Genomic DNA, 22,005 nt, shown 5'->3' on the forward strand with positions numbered 1-22,005 from the left:
TACATTCTACGTAGATAGAATAAAATAGAACCACATTTTACTATTTGGTGACTGAAATTACCTGCTTTACCATGCATATTGACAGAGCAGAAAAAAAAATGGGTCAAACTGGATTGTCTACAAATAAATTTTTTTAAAAGTCTAAAATTACCTCTGGTTCAAAATAAACAAATGATAGATAACCCATTTTGAATGGTAGTGTAAGAGTAACGACAACAAAAAAGACAAACCATTTTGAATTCCAAAAATTGTACAGACAAATAGCAGGTCACATCAAATGCATCATGGATGGAAACAAAGAGTTGTAAACTAGTAGAAGTTCATATGATCCAATGCTTGTTTGTCAATGACTGTTTTATAAGCCAATAAAAAACCAAATATCAAAAACAAAAAAATAAAATAGGAAAGAAAATAAAAAGAGTTTTATAGGCTGGTGGTATTTTAGTCTAATGTCTAGTAAATTTAACATATTACTTTTTTGTTGAAGTATATGACTCTAATTGTCCCTATTCTCTCAAGGTAAAGAGGAAAGGAAACAAAGCAAAAATGTTTTTGGCCAAATAAGAAAACAAATATTGTTTAGATTGTAGAGTGATAAATACAAAGAGAATAGCTCGCAACCTAAACATTAAGGTACTTTCAACAGTGTCTTCTTAACATGTGGTCTTTGGTTCAAACCTCAATGTTATATGGGTTGTCATTGTGTATATAACCGTTACCCTAAAGAAGTTTAATATTTTGCATTTTGGTTTAACAAATTTGTGTGGCATGTATATTTAAGACATGGTATATCTTCCAAAATCCCTCAAAATTCAAGGCACTTAATGACTAGTCATTTTCGGATAGAACTGGGCTCAAATAAAAAATTCAACAAGCAATAAAGGGATTATTACTATTGTAAAGAAGCGAGACATGTTGTCTACTAGAAGATGCCAACAAGAAATAGAAGAATCAAGCAGGCAATGGGAATGATTAATGTAGGCTATAGATAAACTTTACATGTTGTGATGCCTCATTGTAAAGCCTCAATCAAGTTAGCAAGATGGGCGTCAACCAAGTTGTTCAATCATCCCATACTGCGAAACAACAATAACTTGATATAATTGTACCATCTGTTGACCCAGTATTATAGCTTACAGTTCCACTAATGGATGGACTAAAAGGCCACAGTTTGACTCACAATCTCTCTTCCTAAAAAAATCATTATTTAAGTGTTAAGTATCATTTGTACAAGTGCCCTGTATTGTGCTTTAACCTGAGAATCCCAACAAAGAAAAAATAGTTCAAGCTGACAAAAACATATGTTTGCACATATTTGCAACAAAAGCATTGGAAGCATCTCTTATGCACCCTCAAGTTAGGAAGGGCAAAAGAGAAGTGTCATGGGACAATACAGATTTTTTTTTCTCTTTTCCATGAGGGGAACCATGGCAGCAACATAGATGGTTAGGCCAAAGTTGCTAATTCAGAACGGCATTCACATTAGCAGATGGATGAGCTAAAGTGAAAGAAGGGAGAGTATACATTCTACATAGATAGAATAACATAGATCCACATTTTACTATATGGTGGCTGAAATTACCTGCTTTACCATGCATATTGACAAAGCAAAAAAAAAAAAAAAGGGTCAAACTAGATTGTCTACAAATAATTTTTTTTAGAGGTCTAAAATTACCACTGGTTCAAAATAAACAAATGATAGATAAACCATTTTGAATGGTAATGTAAGAGTAACGACAACAAAAAAGACCACCCATTTTGAATTCCGAAAAAAGTAAAGACAAAGCAGGTCACATCAAATGCATCATGGAAGGAAACAAAGAGTTGTAAACTAGTAGAAGTTCATCTAAAAAAGGTAAAACTTTTTTTCCAATGCTTGTTTGTCAATGGTTGTTTTATAAGCCAATAAAAAACCAAATATTAAAAACAAAAAAATAAAATAGGAAAGAAAATAAAAAGGGTTTTATAGGCTGGTAGTATTTTAGTCTAATGTCTTGTAAGTTTAACATATTACTTCTTTGCTGAAGTATATGACTCTAATTGTCCTTATTCTCTCAAGGTAAAGAGGAAAGGAAACAAAGCAAGAATTTTTTTGGCCAAATAAGAAAACAAATATTGTAAAGATTGTAGAGTGATAAATACAAAGAGACAGTAATATGTGGACAAATAACCTGTTTTGAGCATCCTTCTCCACCAAGTTAACTAGCAAACTCAAAATAGCTACCAGAAAATCTAATTCTTGATCATGCAGATGCTTGTTCTCCAAATGATAAAAAACACTAGTATGCATGTCAGATGAGACAAAATCAAACATTGGGAAATGGTGAATAATCAAGGTCACCATTGTATCTAGTCCTCCACAAAAGGCTATTTATTGACAGCCCAAAGAGTTGTCATTTGTTAAGTTCATCAAAACCTACCAAGGATTGAACAACAAATATGATACCCCAACATTTGACTATGCGTGAAGCAAAAAAGTATCAAGAAGAAAAAATAAAATAAAATAAAATAAATGCAAGACTAGTTTCCACAAACAGCTTGGAGGGACGATGCTGATTCAGTCTGTTATGGTCGTTTGGGTAGTATTGGCTAGGTGCATAACATTTGGTATCAGAGCCAAGTTTACGTCGCGAGTTCGAATCCTGGAGGGGGAGACTGCGGAGGGAGTGACCTAGCAGAAGGGGTGACCAGAGTGTGCTTCCCGCACCAATGGGCCACCGTAATATGCACACAATTCCCCATAAATAGGGTTCATCCTTAGAGGTTCATGTTTTTCTGTTCCTTTTAGTGACATTTGGTATTGTGTCCGAATTTGATATGGATAACATTTGCATACTCATCCCATTTGTTGCTCGTCGTCGGCAGACAACTGATCTTTTTAAGACACTTGATCTACAGGATAAAATGCTAGACGTGATTGATATTTTGGTTAATAGTGGACGAAAAATTGAAACAGTTAACATGGCATATGCTTTTGAGCTCACAGAGCAATTTGCACCTGTGCCATTACTCAAAAATTACTTGAATGATGCAAGAAAAAATTCACAGATCAAAGCTGGTAGCACGTCCCCATCAGCTGCCCAAAATGAAGCAAACAAGCAAGAGTTAGCTGCGTTTAAGGCTGTCATCAAATGCATTGAAGAGCATAAGGCTGAGGAGTAGTACCCTGTGGATACCTTGCCGAAAAGGGTTCTCTAGCTAGAGCAGGCTAAAGCTGACAAGAACAGAGCAGTAGAGGCTGCCAAGCCTCAACCAAAGAGCCCTCGTGCCAATGGTGTTAACTACAGTCCTCGTCCTACTAACATCGCTGACAAGAGCTTTTACAGGGCAATGACATCTCAACTACCAAACCTCCCAGCTGGGTGACGATGATGTGATATGCATGTACTTATATGGTCAACAAAAAAAAAAAATTGTTCTGATTTTTTCAAGTGGAACCTACAACTCATGGTGAGAACCAGCGGAGGATCCGTTTTGGCAGGCATACTCTACCTTCGAGCTCAAGGACAAGCTCGTTCCTTAGGAGGGTTGAGATTTTATGGACCAAATAGTGAGCCAAGTCAGGTTGAGACACCATGGTTGAGTCAGTTAAGTAGTTATTTAGTTTATTTTCTATTTTATGCTATTTGGGTTTAAATATGCCTCAAGGGCATTTTTGTAATTTTGCCTAAACCCTTGTTGGCGTGAACTATTTGTATGCATCGTATGGTAATGAATGGGGAAGTCAAAAGTTAATCTAAAACAGGATTGTCTCCCTCAGAGCCGTAGGTTACAGACTCCCTTAGAGCCAAGTTATCCCTCTCCGTTTTTCTCTATGATTTTCTCCCCCTTTCGTTCCCTTCTTCTTCATTATCACCCTCATCCTCCCCGGTGAATCTTCGTGTTGATCTATGACCATAACACAGTCTTATGCTGAGATATGACTCAGAAAATCTCAAGGGTGACAAGGGTCCTTTTCTTGGTCAGTGTTTGAAAATGAGACAAGCAAGGTAGTCAATGTTTCTATTCACAAGTTGAGGCTCCTTTAACCTACTTAAGAGATTAAACAAGTGATTACTGATTGAGGTAATAAGAGTGAAATGACTGGGAAAATGTTGAAAAGCATAAATATGTTTTTTATCACTGAACTCAACATAATCAAGTGTTTGTTGCAAATAAAATTTAAACCTGCAAAGTCAACCACAGAGCACTGTGAAAGGCAAAAACAAAACAAACCATAGAACTAATGTTCTAAGATATTTTAGATGTATCGTAGTTAGAATCACACATATACGTGCATTTCTTAAAAATATAATCTATTTTCTTTAGTAAGTCATAAAGAAATAGCAGTAACTTTAAAGTAAACAACTCACAAGAGCAAGTAGAACATATTAAGTTGTTCAAAAGCAACAGATTATCTCATTGATATTAAGAAATTTCTTGTGCTTACACATAAACCATTTTTTATTCTATACATGAAGAAGATATTAATAGTACAAAATTAATGAAATAATGATCGACTTCCATCTAAAAACATTCTATTGTAAGAGATAGTCGAGGTCGCGTAGGAAATCATCGGAATTCTCGTCAAAGAAACCAGAGTCTGTCTAGGAGAGGCCAGTGACCTGTGAGAAGTCTGACAAGCCATCTATTGTCGTCATGCCAGTATGTGTATCAGATGGGTAGACTTCCTTCATCAGTGTGGTACTCGTAACAAGGCAGCAACTAGAATAATCTGCAACAACTTGTGGAATTTGGGTGACCAAGGAGTCTGAGGTTGGAGGTGGCAAGGTGCCTACAAGAGCTGGCAAGGGCAAGTGTGAGGAGCCAATCTGTACAAGAGCGAATGGTCCTGGCGCGTAGTATGAATTATTTGGCTCAGTGGACGAAGACTTCTGTTTTCCGTTGTAGTGAATTCTACAACAAATCCAAGAATGGAACATCTTTTGATTATCTTTGGTGAACCCATCGTAGACGTACTCATGCATGATCTAGTTTGTTTTAATTCCGTGCTTAGAGTCTCCCTTATTGAAGACGAACGACCTCTTACGATCGACAACTTGACCCTGGTGCTTAATCTTGTCGAAGGAGTCAGTGGCTTTCCAGAAGCTGTTGGCAGCCTTTCGATTGGGGCAGTTTCCATTGACATACTCTCCCTAGGTGTGAAAAAGTACCATTGGTTGCGGTTGGCTGGTTGATAGTTTTGTGCCAAGGTGCTGGGATGAAAGTGGTAGAGGTTAACCTCATGGATGAGGACCTTACACAACGGAAAATCTCCGTTCATCAATTTTTTTCGAGGATAATAACAAACCAATTCAACATTGGTTGGGTTGAATTGGAACCCAATCGGCACATAAACTTGCACTGGCGGCTAACGTGGTGGCGACGGGGCTGCTGGTGATGGCAATGGAGTGATGGTGGCGGCGACAGGACTGCTGGAAGTGACACTGCAACTGTCGTTGGACTGAAGTGTGAAGTCATATTTCTCTCTTAAGCGTGAAATCATCTCTTCTGTCTGAACCAGTCACAATTTATAAGTATTTTAAACGTGGGAAAATGATGAAATAGGAAAAATAAAAAATTTGTTAACGCGTCTCTGAATCGGTTGGGATGCCTGAATAACTGCTACATCAGATTAGATAATTCGAAATTCGAAAGTCTGTTATCTGCTTGTTAACCGCTTATTTAATGTTTCCAAATTTGATAAATCTGTTATTTGATAACGTTGTTATTTAGTTTTTAATGGCGTTTAACTGCTACGTACTTGACAGTCTAGTCCGACGAGGGGACTGACGTCCGACATGTTCGCATTAGGAGCGCCGGCTATGGAGAAAACGAAGATGAAGACGGGGCCCACCTCGCATTAAAAGGATTTCTTCCTTTGTAGTTCCTCCTATGTACAACAAGTATAGGGAGTTCTCTATTTTGCCTTTTATTAGACATATTTATCCTTATAATATGTACTTTATTTTGTATAAGAAATTATTTTCTCCATTTTGCCTTTTATTGGATATGTTTCCTTTTTCAAGTTTTTATTTACTTTTCATTTTTGTATTCTATGCGGACTGATTTTTGGGTAATTTCTAAATACTATTCAAATCTAATGGACAATTAAGGTAGCATCATAACGGGATCTTAACAAAAATATTAAAATTACTTAATTATTCTTATTTCTAATTTTTTGTATTTTTTTATTTTTATATTTAAAACTTCTAAAATTAATATAGATAAAATTCTTTTTATGATTTATACCTAAGGAGTAGAATCAATAAGGTTTAAATTTTTAAGGATAAAATTAATTTTAATAATTTTTTGAAATATTATTTTCATTTAAGGGTCTTAAATTTTTTTATAAATTTTAAGAAATACATATTTTTCATATTAAAATGGTCTTTAAAAATTATAAAATATAATAAATTGTAATTTTATGTAGTTTAAATAGTCGTACTTTTATGGACCTTATTAGTCTATAACACCTTAGAAAGAAAAAGAGTTTTAAGTTACCTTGTAAGACTTAGAAAAATACAGAAAAAGTGAAAAATTCATGCAGAAGAGAATGATTATTATTCAAGACCATCTAACTTTATGCAAATTCCAAGTAAGACTCATGATTAATATCATTGAGTAAATAAATAATATGTTTAAAAGTTTTTTAATAATTTATATTTAATAATATGCCTTATATAATTATAAAGAAATCTAGTAGATGATTTGTAACAAAACAACACTCTATCCTCTAGAGGTTTTCATGGAGAATATAAGGACGCAAAATATTTGTATCATTTTTGTGTTCAAGAATATCCTAAGAAAACACACTTGACGACATAAAGAGATCACTTATCTTTGGATTGACCAAATATATGAGTAGAGCATGCACAATCAAACACATGATGTGACATAGGAAACAATAGAGCAAAAGGAAGCAATAGTGGATAGGAATTTTGCCTCAAGAACAGAAGACGATATCCTATTTATAAGAAAACAAGTAAAAAAAATAGTATCACCCTGATATAACTTAGGTACATTTTTATGAAACATCAATGTATGTGACACTTCTAACAAATGATGAGGACTGAACACAAGATGTATGAAGAATAATCCTTGACTCTGACAAAAAGGTCAAACTTTGGATTCATAAACTCAAAACCATTATCATTATCGTGTGAAGTCAATTAGCCCGTCATAATTTATAAGTATTTTTACCGCGTTTAAATTGGGAAAAAGGATGAAATAGGAAAGATTAAAAATCTGTTAACGCCTCTATTCTGTTTCCAAATCGGTTTGGATGCCGAAATAACTGTCACATCAGATTAGAACAGGAAGACTGCGCATAGTTAAATTTGGAAACACGCAGTCCTATTCAAATTCTGATTTTCAAATCCTAATTAAGCTAAAATACTGGAACAAGCTCTACAAAATCCAGGCCTTAGCACCCTCTTCATTGTATCACTACTCATCCTACCTCCTTTCAATGGCTTCCTCTAAATCAGCTATTGCCATCATCGTCCTCGCCATTGCAATCCTTTGGTTCCCCGATTCTGCTGCTTCTGCTACCTCACCTCGTTCTGGAGGTTTTGATGCAATCTATAGCTTGGGCAACTCCATTGCAGACACCGGTAATCTGATTCGCGAAGGTCTGGGACCTTTCGAAGCAATTAATCGCCTGCCATACGGAGAAACATACTTCCGGAGGCCGACGGGCCGATGCTTGGACGACCGGCTCATGATCAATTTCATCGCCCAGCGCTTTCATCTCCCCTTTCTCAACGCCTACCTTGATCGTAACGCCTCTTTCGCTAACGGGGTGAACTTCGCCGTCGCCGGAGCGACTGTCCTCGATGCTTCCTACCTAGAGAGCGCCGGCATCATCATGCCATACACCAGGAGTTCCCTCAACGTGTAGCTTGACTGGTTCGAAACCCACCTCGTGTCTCTCTGTTCTACGCTCGAACAATGCACCGACGAAGATGGGTTGAATCGTAAATATTTTATTTTTGTTACTCTGTTCCGAAATACATGAAGCTTTATACATTAAGAAAAGAGAAAAGGGGTAAAATAGTAAAATATAAAAATTAAATAATAAATTAATTAATTACATTCTAATACTCCCCCTCAAGGTGGCTTGTAAATATCCTTGATAGCCATCTTGGACAACAACGAAAAAAGGTGGATAGAAGGAAGAGGTTTAGTGAACATGTCGGGTAACTGGTACTGAGAACGAATGGGAAGTAACTTGAGGACGCCCGAAGTAACCCGTTCACGAACAAAATGATAATCAATCTCAATATGTTTTGTACGCTCATGGAATGTGGGGTTTGAAGTAATATGAATCGCAGCTTCATTATCGCAATAGAGCAATGCAGGGGATGCAACCTTGACTTGAAAATCTTGAAGAAGTTGCTGCAACCAAATAATTTCACTGGCAGTAGAAGAAAGAGCTCGATATTCAGCCTCGACGGAGGAGCGAGAGATGGTGGTCTGCTTTTTGGCCTTCCAAGAGACCAAAGAATCACCAATAAAGATGCAAAAGCCTGTAGTAGATCGGCGAGAATCAAGGCATGATCCCCAATCAGCATCAGAGTAAGCGTGTACCTGCAAGGAAGAAGTAGAAGAAAACAACAAACCTTGACCAGGGTTGTTCTTGAGATAACGAAGCAGGTGATGTACTGCCTGGAGATGAGGAAGGCGGGGTTGGGCCACAAATTGAGTGAGCTTGTGAACGGCAAAAGTAATGTCGGGGCGAGATAAAGTGAGATAGAGAAGTTTCCCAACAAGTCGTCAATAGTGGGTTATATCAGGAAGCAGGTCACCGTCAGTGGTAGTTAAATGAAGCTTGGGATCCATGGGAACACTAATGGGTTTACAAGCTAGGTAACCCGAGTCTTCAAGTAATTGTAAGGTGTAATGGCGTTGAGAAAGCACAATACCGGCCGTGGACTGAGCAATTTCAAGACCAAGGAAGTGCTTAAGACAACCAAGATCCTTGAGCTTGAACTGAGTATGCAGAAATTGTTTGAGCTCAGCAATAACACTAGAGGAAGGGCCAGTAAGGATGATATCATCCACATAAACCAATAGTGCAACAAAGGAGGAACCATGACCTTTGGTGAAGAGAGAATAGTCGGATTTCAATTGGAGAAAGCCAAAATTGATTAAAACATGAGAAAATTTGGAATACCATTGCCGCAAAACTTGTTTGAGACCATAAAGGGACTTGTGAAGCTTGCAAACGAGTCGGCGGTGAGATGAAGAGGACTCCCCCTGTCGAAGGTAGCCAAGAGGGAGATCCATATAGATCTCTTCAAAAAGATCACCGTTTAAGAAAGCATTGTTGACATCAAGTTGAGCTAGATGCCAATTATGAGAGGCGGCAAGGGCAAGAAGAACCTTCACAGTGACCAATTTGGCCACAGGAGAAAAAGTGTCAACAAAATCTAAACCTTCTTGTTGTGTGTAACATTTGGCTACCAAACGAGCCTTATATCGCTCAAGAGAACCATTAGATTTAAGCTTGATTTTATATATCCATTTGCAACCAATGGTATGTTTATCAGGAGGTAGAGAAGTGACGGTCCAGGTTTGTTGGTTTCCGGAGCATTCAATTTGTCCCTCATAGCTAACCTCCATTCAGGGCACTTCACGGCTTGGTGATAGTATTGAGGTTCAATTTTAATAGAGACATGGAGTGCAAACTATCTGTGCAAATCAGAAAGTGAATGATAAGAGAGGTAGTTAGAGATCGTATAAGACGTATAGGGTAAAATAGATGGAGAGGAACCAACAAGTAAATTGCAGTGATAATCCTACAGGTAATGAGGTGGATGGATCGTCCGAGTAGATTTGCGAAGAGAAGTACCTGTAGATGTGGAAGGAACAAGCAATGGAAGATTATGAGTTGGAATATCATCAACAGGAGCATCATAGCTAGCTGGTGAATCATAAATAGGGGAAGAATCAAGTTCTGGGAGAGAATGAGGTTGTATGAAGGAGTGGGGCAGAACCAAATCAGGAAAGGGATCAAGAACTGTATTTGAATTGGTGATGGTATGAAAAGGGAAAACTTCCTCATAGAACGTTGCATCTCTAGAGATAAAAACATGTTTGGTCTCCACATCGTAGAATTTATATCTTTTCACACCAGCTGGATAACCAAGAAACACACAAACTCGAGCATGAGGGTGGAACTTAGTTCGATGAGCAGCTAAGGTGGAAACAAAAGCTAAACAACCAAAGACTCAAAAAGAGGGATAATCAGGAGCGGTGTTGTATAGCAAATGAAAAGGCGTGTTGTGTCGCAAGAGAGGAGAAGGAGTTCGATTAATCAAGAAAACCGCGGTAAGAATACATTCTGTCCAAAAAGAGACTGGAATTCGGGATTGGAAGAACAGTGATCGAGCCACATTCAAGAGGTGTTGATGTTTTCTTTCAAAAACTGATTTTTGCTGAGGTCTTTCAACACAGGAAAACTGGTGCAAGACTCCTTGATCTTGAAAAAACTCAACAAAAGATAACTCAGGGGCATTATTAGATCGGAAAACTTTGATTTTAGCATTAAACTGAGTAAAAACCATTTGAAAAAAACACGGTATCAAAGAGATAGCATTAGATTTAGTCTTTAATAGATAGATCCAAGGAAATCGAGTGCAATCATCAACAAACGTTAAGAAGAAACGATGGCCACTGTGAGAAACAGTCTGATAGGGTCCCCATATATCACAGTGCACAAGATCAAAAGGAAATTTTGATAAGTTATTGTGAGATTCAAAAGATAGTCTACGTTGTTTAGCAAGAGGACAAATATAACAAGGATTTGATTTATGTAATTTAGTTACATCGCAGTTCAACTGATCCTTCAAAAAGTCAAGTCGCTGGAAAGAGATGTGTCCTAGCCTATTATGCCAAACATGGGTTGAAACATTGTTAACAAAAACATGAGAAACAGCATTCAAACTTTGAACACTGAGGACATAGAGATCTTGGACTTTGTCACCCTTGCCAATCGTCCTCTGGGTGGATAGATCCTGGATAACAAAACAATCAGGAAGGAAACTTACAGTAAGGCCAGAGTCAGTAACTAAAGTACTAACAGAGATCAAGTTGAATTTTAATTGAGGAACAAATAGTACGTTTTTAAGCACAAGGTGATGATGCAATTTAATATTACCAGCAAGATGGACTAAGAGTTGAGTATTATTGGGCAAAGTAACTGTAGTGTGAGGGATAACATACAAGGAAACAAAAACAGGAGCGTGAGAGCAAATATGTCGAGTAGCTCCTGAGTCAGTAATCCATGATTGAGGTGAAGAAATTAAAGGATTTAAGGATACAGAAAAACAAATACCCGCCACGCAGTTGGATGTAGAAGATTCTGGAGCAGTGGTGACTTGTGCGAAGCTACTCAGGTGTGTAGAAAGCATTGACACAAGCTGTTGGAACTGGGCGGAGTTAAGATTCTGCATAAGACTTCCAATAGAAGGAGAACCGGGGCTATCAGCAACAATGGAAACCTGATGAGCAACAGCATGAGAATGTTGCGTTGGTTTGGAGGCGGGTCCAGTTGGATAGCCATGGATCTTGAAGCACCGAGCAATAGTATGGCCAACAGTCTTGCAATGAGTACAATAATACTTATCTATGTTCGGATTTCGGGGAGCATGGTAATTCTGATTTCGGGAAGTATTGGGGTTCGGATTCCGGGGAGCACTGTAAGTTGAGTGAGATTTCTGAGAGGTTTGTGGGCCAGGTTTAAGAACGTCTATCTGCCCAAATTTAAACGCGAATGCCATTGTGTCGGTGGGGGTATGTGAACTCGAGGCATAAGGGGTCCTCCGTTGTTGTTCCTCTTGGACAACTAGAGAAAAAACACGATTAAGAGGAGGCATCAGATCCATGAGGAGCAGCTGACCACGAACATGGGAGAAAGAGTCATCAAGGCCCATCAAGAATGACATGACATACTCCATGTTGTGGTAATCAATAAGGTCCTTAATGCCACCACAACATTTTCCACAAGAGCAATGAGGGCGGTAATTGTTCAGTTCTTCCCAAAGGGTCGTCAGCTTCGTGAAATAAGTGCTAACGGAATCCTTGTCTTGGCGCAAGTTCATCAATTCTCGTTTAAGTTGAAAAATACGCGGACCGTTGCGTTGTTGATAACGATCCCGAAGAGCGAGCCAAATTTCGCGGGCAGAAGCAGCAAACATAACACTCGCAGAGATTTCCTTGGAAACCGAATTTAAAATCCAAGATATGACAATATGGTTATTCCGAGTCCAGGAGTTGAGCAAAGGGGGATCTGCACTCTGAGGTTCAGGTATGGAACCATCAATAAATCCCACTTTGTTTTTCACGGATAAGGCGAGGGTCATTGCACGGCTCCAACTGGTGTAATTTTCACCGGTAAGTAACTGCGAGACAAGAACTTGCTCGGGGCTGTCCGAATGGTGAAGATAGTAGGGGTTCGATGACTCGTCAAAAGTGGAACGAGTCAAACTGGTACGAAGACCAGAACCGAAAACGCCCATCGATGAATAAGTCTCCATGAAGCCCCCAAGAAAAATCTCCAAAGAAATGAAGGTCTTTTAGAATTCAACAGAAAAAAAATCTGATCAACAAAGATACCATAGCACACCTCTCGCCCAACCACAAAGGTCCAGAAAAAAAATCACCACACCTCTCGGCCAATCCAGAGGCAAAGAAATCCAGAGAGAGCACCAGCTCTCGGCCAAATCCAGAGGCAAATCACCCCTCACGGCAACGGCGCCAGAGCACTACTACCAAAAACCAACCTTCACGGCAATGGCGCTATCTCGCCGAGAAAACAGAAGCTGAAGTCTGTCGAAAAAAAAATATTTGGGAGGAGACGAAATCTAACCTCTTTGTCAGAAGATCCGCCGAAATAGAGAGCTGAAATCAGCCACTGCCAAAAGGGTTCCGCCGGAAAGGTCGAAATAGACAATAGCCGAAGCCAGTCGCCGGGAATAGGTCGCCGATGACCGTTGCCAAAAAATATGTCGCCGAAATGGATGAGAGAAGGCCCGCCGGCCGAAAATATTCAGAGGATGAGGATCATCCGCTCTGATACCATATTAGAATTTAGGAACGGAAAGAGTCGTTGCTCTGCTCGTCGGGCTGGCGCAATCGAGACGACGAAGATGGGTTGAATTGTAAATATTTTATTTTTGTTACTCTGTTCCGAAATACATGAAGCTTTATACATTAAGAAAAGAGAAAAAGGGTAAAATAGTAAAATACAAAAATTAAATAATAAATAAATTAATTACATTCTAATAAAGCTCGGTACGGCCCTCTTCTTCGTGGGAGAGATCGGAGGAAACTATTACAATTACGCCTTCTTCCAAGGCAAAACAATTGCAGAAGCTACCTCCCTCATGCCACTTATCGTCCAAACCATAAAAGATGCGGCTACAAAGGTGATCCAGCATGGGGCTCGTCACCTGATTGTGCCCGACAACTTCCCCATCGGATGCGTTCCCAGTTATCTCACAGCTTTCCGCAACGCCAACCCCTCCGATTACGATGGTAGAAGGTGCCTAAAAAACTACAACGACTTCGCAGAGCTCCACAACAACCAGCTGCAACAGATGCTTCAGAGCGTGAGGAAACAATTCCCTTCAGTCAACATACAGTACGTGGATTACTTCAATGCAGCACTGCAGATTCTCAATAATGCGCAGGATATGGGTTTCGATGAGCAGTCTCGATTCCAAGCTTGTTGTGGAGCGGGAGGCGATTACAATTTTGACCCCAGTAGAATGTGTGGAGAAACTGGAACCTTGGCTTGCTCTGATCCTTCTAAGCGCCTCTCTTGGGACAGAATCCACATGACCAAGAATGCTTACAGAGACATGGTTGCCTTCCTCTTCACGGGAAATTTGAAAGGATAGACAGTAGGATTTTTCCAGTGATTTTATCTTCAATTCATCAATTTGTATCTATACAGACACCACCAGTTATCTCAATTGTAACATGGAGTATTTTTTAATAAATTTTTTAAAGCTTTGATCTTCATGATCTTGTCGTCAAAATTTTCTCATTCTCAGCAGAAATTTTAGAATTAAAATATTGAAAGTAAATCATATCTTAAAAATAAAAAAACATATAATTATGAAGCGGAGAGGATGAAGGGACCATTTCTCCATTTAATTGAAGTCTATTAATCTTTTTCTTGTGATCAGAGGACACCAATCCCTTGTTATATTATATGAATTCAGTGTGCGATCATAGTCTAATCTTTCCTCTTGTTACCAGATTTGGTGCGACTCGTACGCCGGCGGTCAATAGCGCTAACACAGACTGCTTCCGTAAATTACTCTCAAAAACAACCAATTTAGTAGTGTCTAACTACAAAATTTGCAAAGCAGCTCCAAGCTGCCTGTTTTTTGTACACAGAGGATTTCCCTGGAGTAGTAAAGCTCGTTTGGACAATAAAACATTTCCCGGAGTAGGACTCAGATGCAGATCTACAGTTTACATGCCACTGCTTCCGTTTGAAAGGTGGGAGGGCATCAAGAAAGGACATTGTGTCCAGCAAAGCTACCTGAGAAAAAGAAAAAGAAAAATCTCAATGATGATCATGTAACAACAAATGACTAATGCAAATGCATTAATGTACTGGCCAAAATGAAATTTTGTTCTATATTGGTACTAATGAGATGTGGATTCATCATAAGCTCCTTCACAAAATTGAATTACTGTAGTCATGTCATTGTACTATACGTGTATACCTAAAACCATAATATAAAAAAGTAATTACCATAGCTTTTTCTAAAGTCGAAATCAGTGTTGAAATCCTTAAAACTGTAGTAAGGTCTGGTAAAGATTGAGCAATGCAAACAGCAAGAGTCTGCTTAATTTCTAAAGATCGGCCAACACTCAGGACAATCTTATGAGGGTACTCCCTGCCATTAACACAGGAGAATGCATCCTCTGCCCTGCCATCTCGTCAATGATTAAGATCATTGAGTAAATAAATAATATGTTTAAAAGCTTTTTAATCATTTATATTTAATAATATGCCTTATATAATTATAAATAAATTTAGTAGATGATTTGTAACTAAACAACACTTCATCCTCTAGAGGGTTTCATGGAGAATATAGGGACGAATAATATTTGTATTATTTTTGTGTTTAAGAATACCCTAAGAAGACACACTTGACGACACAAAGAGCGAACTTATCTTTGGATTGACCAAATATATGAGTAGAGCATGCACAATCAAACACACGATGTGACACAGTAAACAATAGAGCAAAAAGAAGCAATAGTGGATAGAAATTTTGCCTCAAGAACAGAAGACGACATCCTATTTATAAGAAAACATGTAATAAAAATAGTATTACCCTGATATAACATAAGTACATTTTTATGAAACATCAATGTATGTGACACTTCTAACAAATGATGATTTTTTCATTCAACTATTCCATTTTGTTGAAGACTGAACACAAGATGTATGATGAGTAATCCTTGACTTTGACAAAAAAAAAAAGGTCAAACTTTCGATTCATAAACTCAAGACCATTATCATTATGCAAAATATGAATTGAAGTAACAAACTGATTCTTTATTTCATTATAAAAAAGTTGAAATACATCAAATACTTCAGCTTCTCTCGAAGGAGAAAAATCCAAGTACATCTACTAAAATCATCAATGAAAGAAATGAAATACCTTTAACCAAAACAAACTAGTCATAAGACAAGGACCCCAAACTGTGAACAATCTCAAACAACTAACTGGTCTTGTGATGCGAGACTGGAAACGAACTTTGGTGATGTTTGCTTAGTTGACACAATTCGCATTGAAAAGAACACTAGAAAGAAATTCATGAAAGAGTTAAATCAGATTTACAAACAACGGATTACCTAATCTCAAATGCCACTGTGGAGTATAATTCATGTAGAGTATTATCTAGCAAGTGGCTCTCCAAATAATACAATTCGCTTCTCTCATGATTTTAACCAGTCCTCTTCTTCATTGTCAAATCCTAAACTCATAATGAGTAAGATAAAAGGTAAAAAATAATTCATTGCCTTGGCTAGTTGACAAACAGAAAATAGATTCAAAGGAAATCTAGGGACAAGCAATGCTTGAACCGAAGAAATATGTAGACTAAGGAGGTACGAAAGACGCATGAGTGATAGTACCAAATCGTTGAACTGAAAAGATAGACCCATCAACTAGATTAACATGTTTAACATTCAAAGACTCTTTTAGATAAAAAAAACAGAGTAACATATTGGACATATGAGTGGTAGGCCTAGAGTGAAGAACCTAGGCAGATGATGTTTTATATATAAGCGTATCTATTGCAGGTGACTTGAGGCTCTTGGATTTGTGACTTGCCCCTCGATGCTACAATGGTTGGATGTAGATGGGTTTATTCTATGAAGAATAAGGTTGATTAATCTATTGAAAGATAAAAGGATCAGTTGGTAGCTAAAGGCTATACACAAACCTACGAGTTTGAAGTATTTGAGACCTTTATAGAATAACAATAGAGATAGTAAGTGATTACAATTCTACAATTTGAGTATGATTCTAATTCAATCACTAGGTATCTTGATCTCTATCATTATCTTTATCTCTATCGTTATTTTTATCTTTGTCTCTATCACGACTTCCTCAGTTTTGGCAACGAACTCTGGCATGTCGTTCTGAAAGTACCTATTCTCCGCTATTTGTCTCTACTATGGAAGCGAAGACCAACTGAAGATGAAAGTGAACGAGAGAAATCTCTCTGGCTACAGCCTACAAGAAAGTGCTTTAGCTTTTGGTGGTGGTGGCATCGTAACAATTCCCTAATCACCATAGTGACACCTAGAGACGGTTTGGGGTGGCATCAAGTCCAACCAAGCTTGAACGTCTTGGTGTGACATTTGCTTGACCTTAAAACTTCGAACTTCAGCTTAGTTTCAAACCTTAAATTGAACTGAAAAAAGTCCAAAAATTATAAATGAGTTCAAGTTTGAGTCGGGTTGGAGCTCAATATATATTTAAAATTATAAAAATAAATAAAAAATATTATAATGAACTTAATACTATTGAATTCCAAGAGTTTGCAGCATAAAATATGTATGATTTTCTAATATTTGTGTGATATTAAAATAACAGAAAATTAATTATAAAATTATTAAAATAAATAAATAAACTTTCAAAAAAGTGAGTAATTAAGACTTTTATTGTTTTAAATAGTTTTAAAGATGAAAAGAATCTAAATAAATTAAATAAAAATTATCCAACCCAAAAACGATACAAACATGAAACAGTTTTGATCAAACTAAAAATAATTAATTAGATAATTTTTCTACAATATCAAATCGGCGCAAAGCCATAAACACACAGAGACTTGAAAATAATTATAATTTATTAATTTCAGTCTTAAAAGTTTGATAATTTTTTATTTCATCAAATTTTAATTAGAATTAGGAAGAATTTCTGGATTTGCAAAAACAGCCAATGTAAACCATCCTTCCCACCTTGCAGTTAAGAATCAAATGAGGCTTAAACAGAATCTTAGCTGTTACGTCACAGGGACAAGAGAGCAGAAAAACAATCACGATTCTTTATAACCATACACTAATATACAAACATGAACCCATCTGCTGTGAGATACAACAGAGTACATTGCAAAACTGAAATGGGAGATACTCAACAACATACAGTGAAAAAATTGAAGAATTAACAAAAAATAAATGGCAGTCAGGAGTCACTGCAGCCCACTGGTCTGGTCATTCTCCGGTTATGACAATAAATTATACCATAAGATAGAAGGTAGAGAGCAAGGGCACAAGAGACGAGGAAGAATGTACAGAATATGTTCGGAGTGTTTAGAGTCCTCATGTTAGCAAGGCATGAACATGATCATCAGTTATAATAGCTTCTTTTTTCTTAAAATGGGTCCTAATAGGTTTATCATGAGGATGCTGGAATCACCTCAACAAATGTTTTTTTCCTTCGCTGGCATGAACAAGAGTGTATAGAAGCAAAACAAATACCATTTAGGGAAACGTAACAAGGAACAGTAGTATGATACAAAAAGGTTAACAAAGCTTACCACAAATCTCTCCAATACAGGTACAAGAACTTCCAAATTGTGATCAGGGAGATAGTTGGCAATGGCATCCCTGACTTTTGTGCTGTTGAAACAAAACAAAGCCAACATAATTACAGTAGAATTAGAAAAGAGAACCATATCAGCAGAAATCTGAAGGCACTCAAAGATACCTCTCTGTTGATAGGAATGCAAGAAGCAGGGCAGCATAAACCTCAATAATCATCTTTTCAGCCTCCCTTTCCCCTTGCAATAGAGCAGCTTCATCATTCTGTATAGAAAGAGTTGAAGCAATTAAACTTTCAGTAAGTAATCTCCTTATCAATAACAGGCTAAACTCCCTCCTGCTATTTGAAGGTGCCTATTTAGCCTGCCATCCTGGCGTGTAGTATGAGTTACTTGGCTCACTGGTCGAAGACTGTTGTTTTTCATTGTTGTAAATTCTGCAACAAACCCAAGAATGAAACATCTTTTGATTATCTTTGACGAACCCATCATAGACGTACTCGTGCACGATCCCGTTCGTCTTAATCCGGTGCTTCTCCCTCGATGAAGACGAGCGACATTAAGAGGATTGCCTTTACATAGATATTTTAGATATTTTGATATTTGATGGCACTTCCCAGTCTGTTGAAGGTGTTATTGAGAGGGCACTTCACTATACTCAGTTTTGGATAAGAAAATTTACCGTTTTCAGTAATCTTCGTAGCTCTATCCTGCGGGAGCACAAGAAGGATGTGGTTGTTTTGTCCTCCTCAAGGCATGCTTTAGTTGTAGAAAGGTCCCCTCCTTAGGATGAACGGATCAAACTGAATTTTCATAGAATTCTAAAGGTAATCCGGGCCCTGCAGGAGGAGGACATCTCTTTAGAGATCATTCAGGTACGGTCCTTTGTGTTTTCTCTGCCCCTTGAGTATTTGTGACTTCTTGGACGCAGAATTCCTTTCTGCGTACATATGAATTTTGGGTGAAGGTCTTGTGCAGTACATATGATAAGAAGATAGTAAATAAAAGAAAATAAAAGAAAAACTTATTTCAAATCTTGGGACTGCCCATGGAAATTTACCTACCCTTAATTTTATTAACGGAGAGGTCAATAGAAGTTCAATCTTTATCTTCCTTCCTCTTCCTCTCTTCATCCTCTTCTTCTGATTCTCTCTTTTTTGCATCCGAATTCTTTCCTTTCCCATTGTGGGAGTGACTGTTGAGAATTTAGAAGTGTGGGACTTTGGAGGGTGGCTTCCAAATTGAATGATTTTGAGTACTGATTCATACAATGTGCAGTGGATCTTGTTCCATTATCGAGCAGATATTTGTATATGAAACTGTACAAGTTGGTGTTTGAACGAAAGGAGGGAGGAGCTTCGACTTGCCATACATAGAGTATTTATTCAATCACATAGTCTGGGCTTCTATAATATGGTGCCCTAGTGAAAATGTTTTTGATAGTAGAGAATTGAGTAACTTTTTCCTCCATGCACTCTTATCTCTCTCTCTCTCTCTATTTCAGCTCATCATGTTGCTTCCTTTCTGTCTGTTTCTTTGTCAAAAAATCAAATAATTTTATGGAAACACAGAGCATCCTGAGGTGCCTCTGTTTTCCCTTCAGGAAAAGTGAAATCATCTACTGGAGGGGCAATATGTCATTGCCATTGTTTGATGGTTAGCAGGGAAGGCTTTAAAGGGGTAGGAGTTCTTTTTTTTCTTTTTTTCATGTTGTGTCTGCTGGTTTATGCTGGTTTATGCTGTGATTTAAAAATTATGGTCTGGAATTAAATATACATCTTCTGGAGGGGCAATATGTCATTGCCATTGTTTGATGGTTAGCAGGGAAGGCTTTAAAGGGGTAGGAGTTATTTTTTTCTTTTTTTCATGTTGTGTCTGCTGGTTTATGCTGTTTTTTTTTTTTGTGATTTAAAAATTATGGTCTGGAATTAAATATACAACTCATGTTTTATAGTTGCATAGCGTAGGCCGTTGTTAACTCAAGCTACAAATGCTTAATTCTGCCATTCAACTGAGGAAGAAATGTTATTAGATAATTTCTTGGGTCTTTTGCTGTTTGGTCTTCTGAAGTCCAGGAATGAATATGGGAGCTTCACTTGCCCTTTAGAACTCCAGCCATTAAAATTTCCTCAGAAGTCTCATTATTGATAATTTGGTTGGAATAGTCATTGCATAGTCTTCTATCATAGAGTAGTTTACTAATAATTCAACTTCTTTTGATAATTTGGTTGGAAACTAATTTAAGACTTGTTTTATGCTGTCTATGGTGCTTGTTACAAAGAAATAGATGTTGTTGTAACATCACTCTTTGCTCTAGGTGGAAATGTCTACCTCTATCTCCATTATGTGAGATCAACATATTTTGTAGCTCTGTGGTAATTTATATAAATCCTTTGAAAAACAAGGGGAAATTGAGTAGAGATGAATTGCTGGATGATTGAAGATTTGCGTCTGAAGTTTGATGCCATTGGTGGTTGTCAATAAGGATGAAGTCAAAATTCTTCCAGCTGGTTGTCAGACAAGCTGTGGTATCAGCATATTGGCCAGTGATGAAAGAACATTCAAAGTAGATGTGGTTGCAAAGATGAGAATGTTGGAAAGGATCCAAGCAAAGCAGGGTAAGTAAAAATAAAAATGAACAATCTAGGAATGAGAAAATAAGAGTCATTGAATAGTGAACTGGTTGGATGGTAATGGCAAAGTTCATGGATCCAGAAGAGAGGACAAAAAATCATTGAAGAGATTAAGGCCAAACTCCCAATAATGGAGCTCTCAAAAGGTCAAGCAGAATGGTGGTAGACTTTCTTGTTAATTGAGCCTCGCCGAGTTCTTAAAAGAAAATAAAGAAAATGTTGCATGTCAGAAAGATCTGTAATTTATTGTTTTAGTTTTTTTTTTTTTTTTGTTCAATTATCGTTTACCTCTTTTGAAAGCTCTGAATGGCGACTTAAACATCGGAGTTCTGTTCAACTTCAATCTTCATTGATCTCATATTATCCAGCACAGAAAAAGGAAAATATGTCCAAAACAGAAGCTGAATGGTAAACAAGTTAAAAGCACAAAGCCCCTAAACCAAGGCTGAAAAATTAGATAAGAAGCAGGCACAAGCCGCAATGCAACTGACACATCAAATGCATGAGACGGCAAAGACCCAAAAAACAATCACGAACTCGAACACGAAGAATAATGGAAGGAAAACAAAGTGGGGAAAAAGAAAAAAGAAAAAAAAAGCTCCATCTATCCTTTGACAATTCTCCGATCAACTTTCAAACAACACCTTTTCCTTCTTCGACACGCCAAGAGGCGTGATCCTCTCCGTGATGGGAGACGGTCCCGTGGCTGCATGCCCGGGGGAAGACGACGGCGACGAGTGAACAGATCGGGCGGCAGCCATGACCAGACACCCCTCGCTCCATGACTTGTGGACCTTGTACGAGACCTTATCGTTGCATGGGACGCACTTGGTCCGACTTCCGGACTTCTTATGCAGCGCGCAGCCGCAATTCCGATGGTAGGGTCGCCGCTCGATCTCCGAGTCGGAGGTGCTTATACAGCCTTCGAAGACGCACCGTAGCAACCCCTCGCTGGCCATTCCTCTTTCACCCCTTCCCTTCCCTTCCCTCTCTCTCTCTCTCTCTCTCTCTCCCTCTCTCTCCTCGGTCTCCTTCAGGTTTGAACCGATCTTCGTGCGGTTTTTATTCAAGCGATGAAGTAGGAAAAAGAGACAATGCAGAGGTCCAGAGCCAGCCGGTTCTCGTAGATTACTCCGCAACCATCAGTGGGCCCTTTTCTTCCCTTAAACTAGGAGACGGGCCCATCTCATTGTTCTCTCAGTTAACATGGACCCACTTAAAAGTGCGTAAAACGGAGGGAAGAGTTGTACTGTTTCACGCTTCATCGTGGACGGCGGGAACCAGGAGGATTCAAATTGATGCAATCCTA

General features: G+C 38.1%; 4 protein-coding genes across 4 annotated transcripts; 3 read left to right on the forward strand and 1 right to left on the reverse strand.

Annotated features, from left to right (window-relative positions):
• The first annotated feature begins 2,817 nt into the window (after positions 1-2,817).
• On the forward strand, positions 2,818-3,162 carry LOC137946800 (FRIGIDA-like protein 3). Its single transcript, XM_068793098.1, has one exon. It carries the CDS (start codon positions 2,818-2,820, stop codon positions 3,160-3,162), a length of 345 nt encoding a protein of 114 aa, XP_068649199.1.
• Positions 3,163-7,450: 4,288 nt separating this feature from the next.
• LOC137946801 (acetylajmalan esterase-like) lies at positions 7,451-7,882 on the forward strand. Its single transcript, XM_068793099.1, has one exon. It carries the CDS (start codon positions 7,451-7,453, stop codon positions 7,880-7,882), a length of 432 nt encoding a protein of 143 aa, XP_068649200.1.
• Positions 7,883-9,782: 1,900 nt separating this feature from the next.
• On the reverse strand, positions 9,783-12,503 carry LOC137946802 (uncharacterized). Its single transcript, XM_068793100.1, has 3 exons — positions 11,106-12,503; positions 10,931-11,000; positions 9,783-10,198 (listed from the first exon to the last, which is right to left on the reverse strand). Exons 1-3 carry the CDS (start codon positions 12,501-12,503, stop codon positions 9,783-9,785), a joined length of 1,884 nt encoding a protein of 627 aa, XP_068649201.1.
• An 867-nt stretch (positions 12,504-13,370) lies between these two features.
• On the forward strand, positions 13,371-13,886 carry LOC137946803 (GDSL esterase/lipase At5g03980-like). The gene has a single exon (XM_068793101.1). It carries the CDS (start codon positions 13,371-13,373, stop codon positions 13,884-13,886), a length of 516 nt encoding a protein of 171 aa, XP_068649202.1.
• Positions 13,887-22,005: the final 8,119 nt, after the last annotated feature.

This window comes from Aristolochia californica, unplaced genomic scaffold (genome assembly GCF_029961685.1).
Source record: "Aristolochia californica isolate CCGP_79_NKW_82.1479 unplaced genomic scaffold, dmAriCali1.0.hap1 SCAF_12, whole genome shotgun sequence".
NCBI classification, from domain to species: domain Eukaryota; kingdom Viridiplantae; phylum Streptophyta; class Magnoliopsida; order Piperales; family Aristolochiaceae; genus Aristolochia; species Aristolochia californica.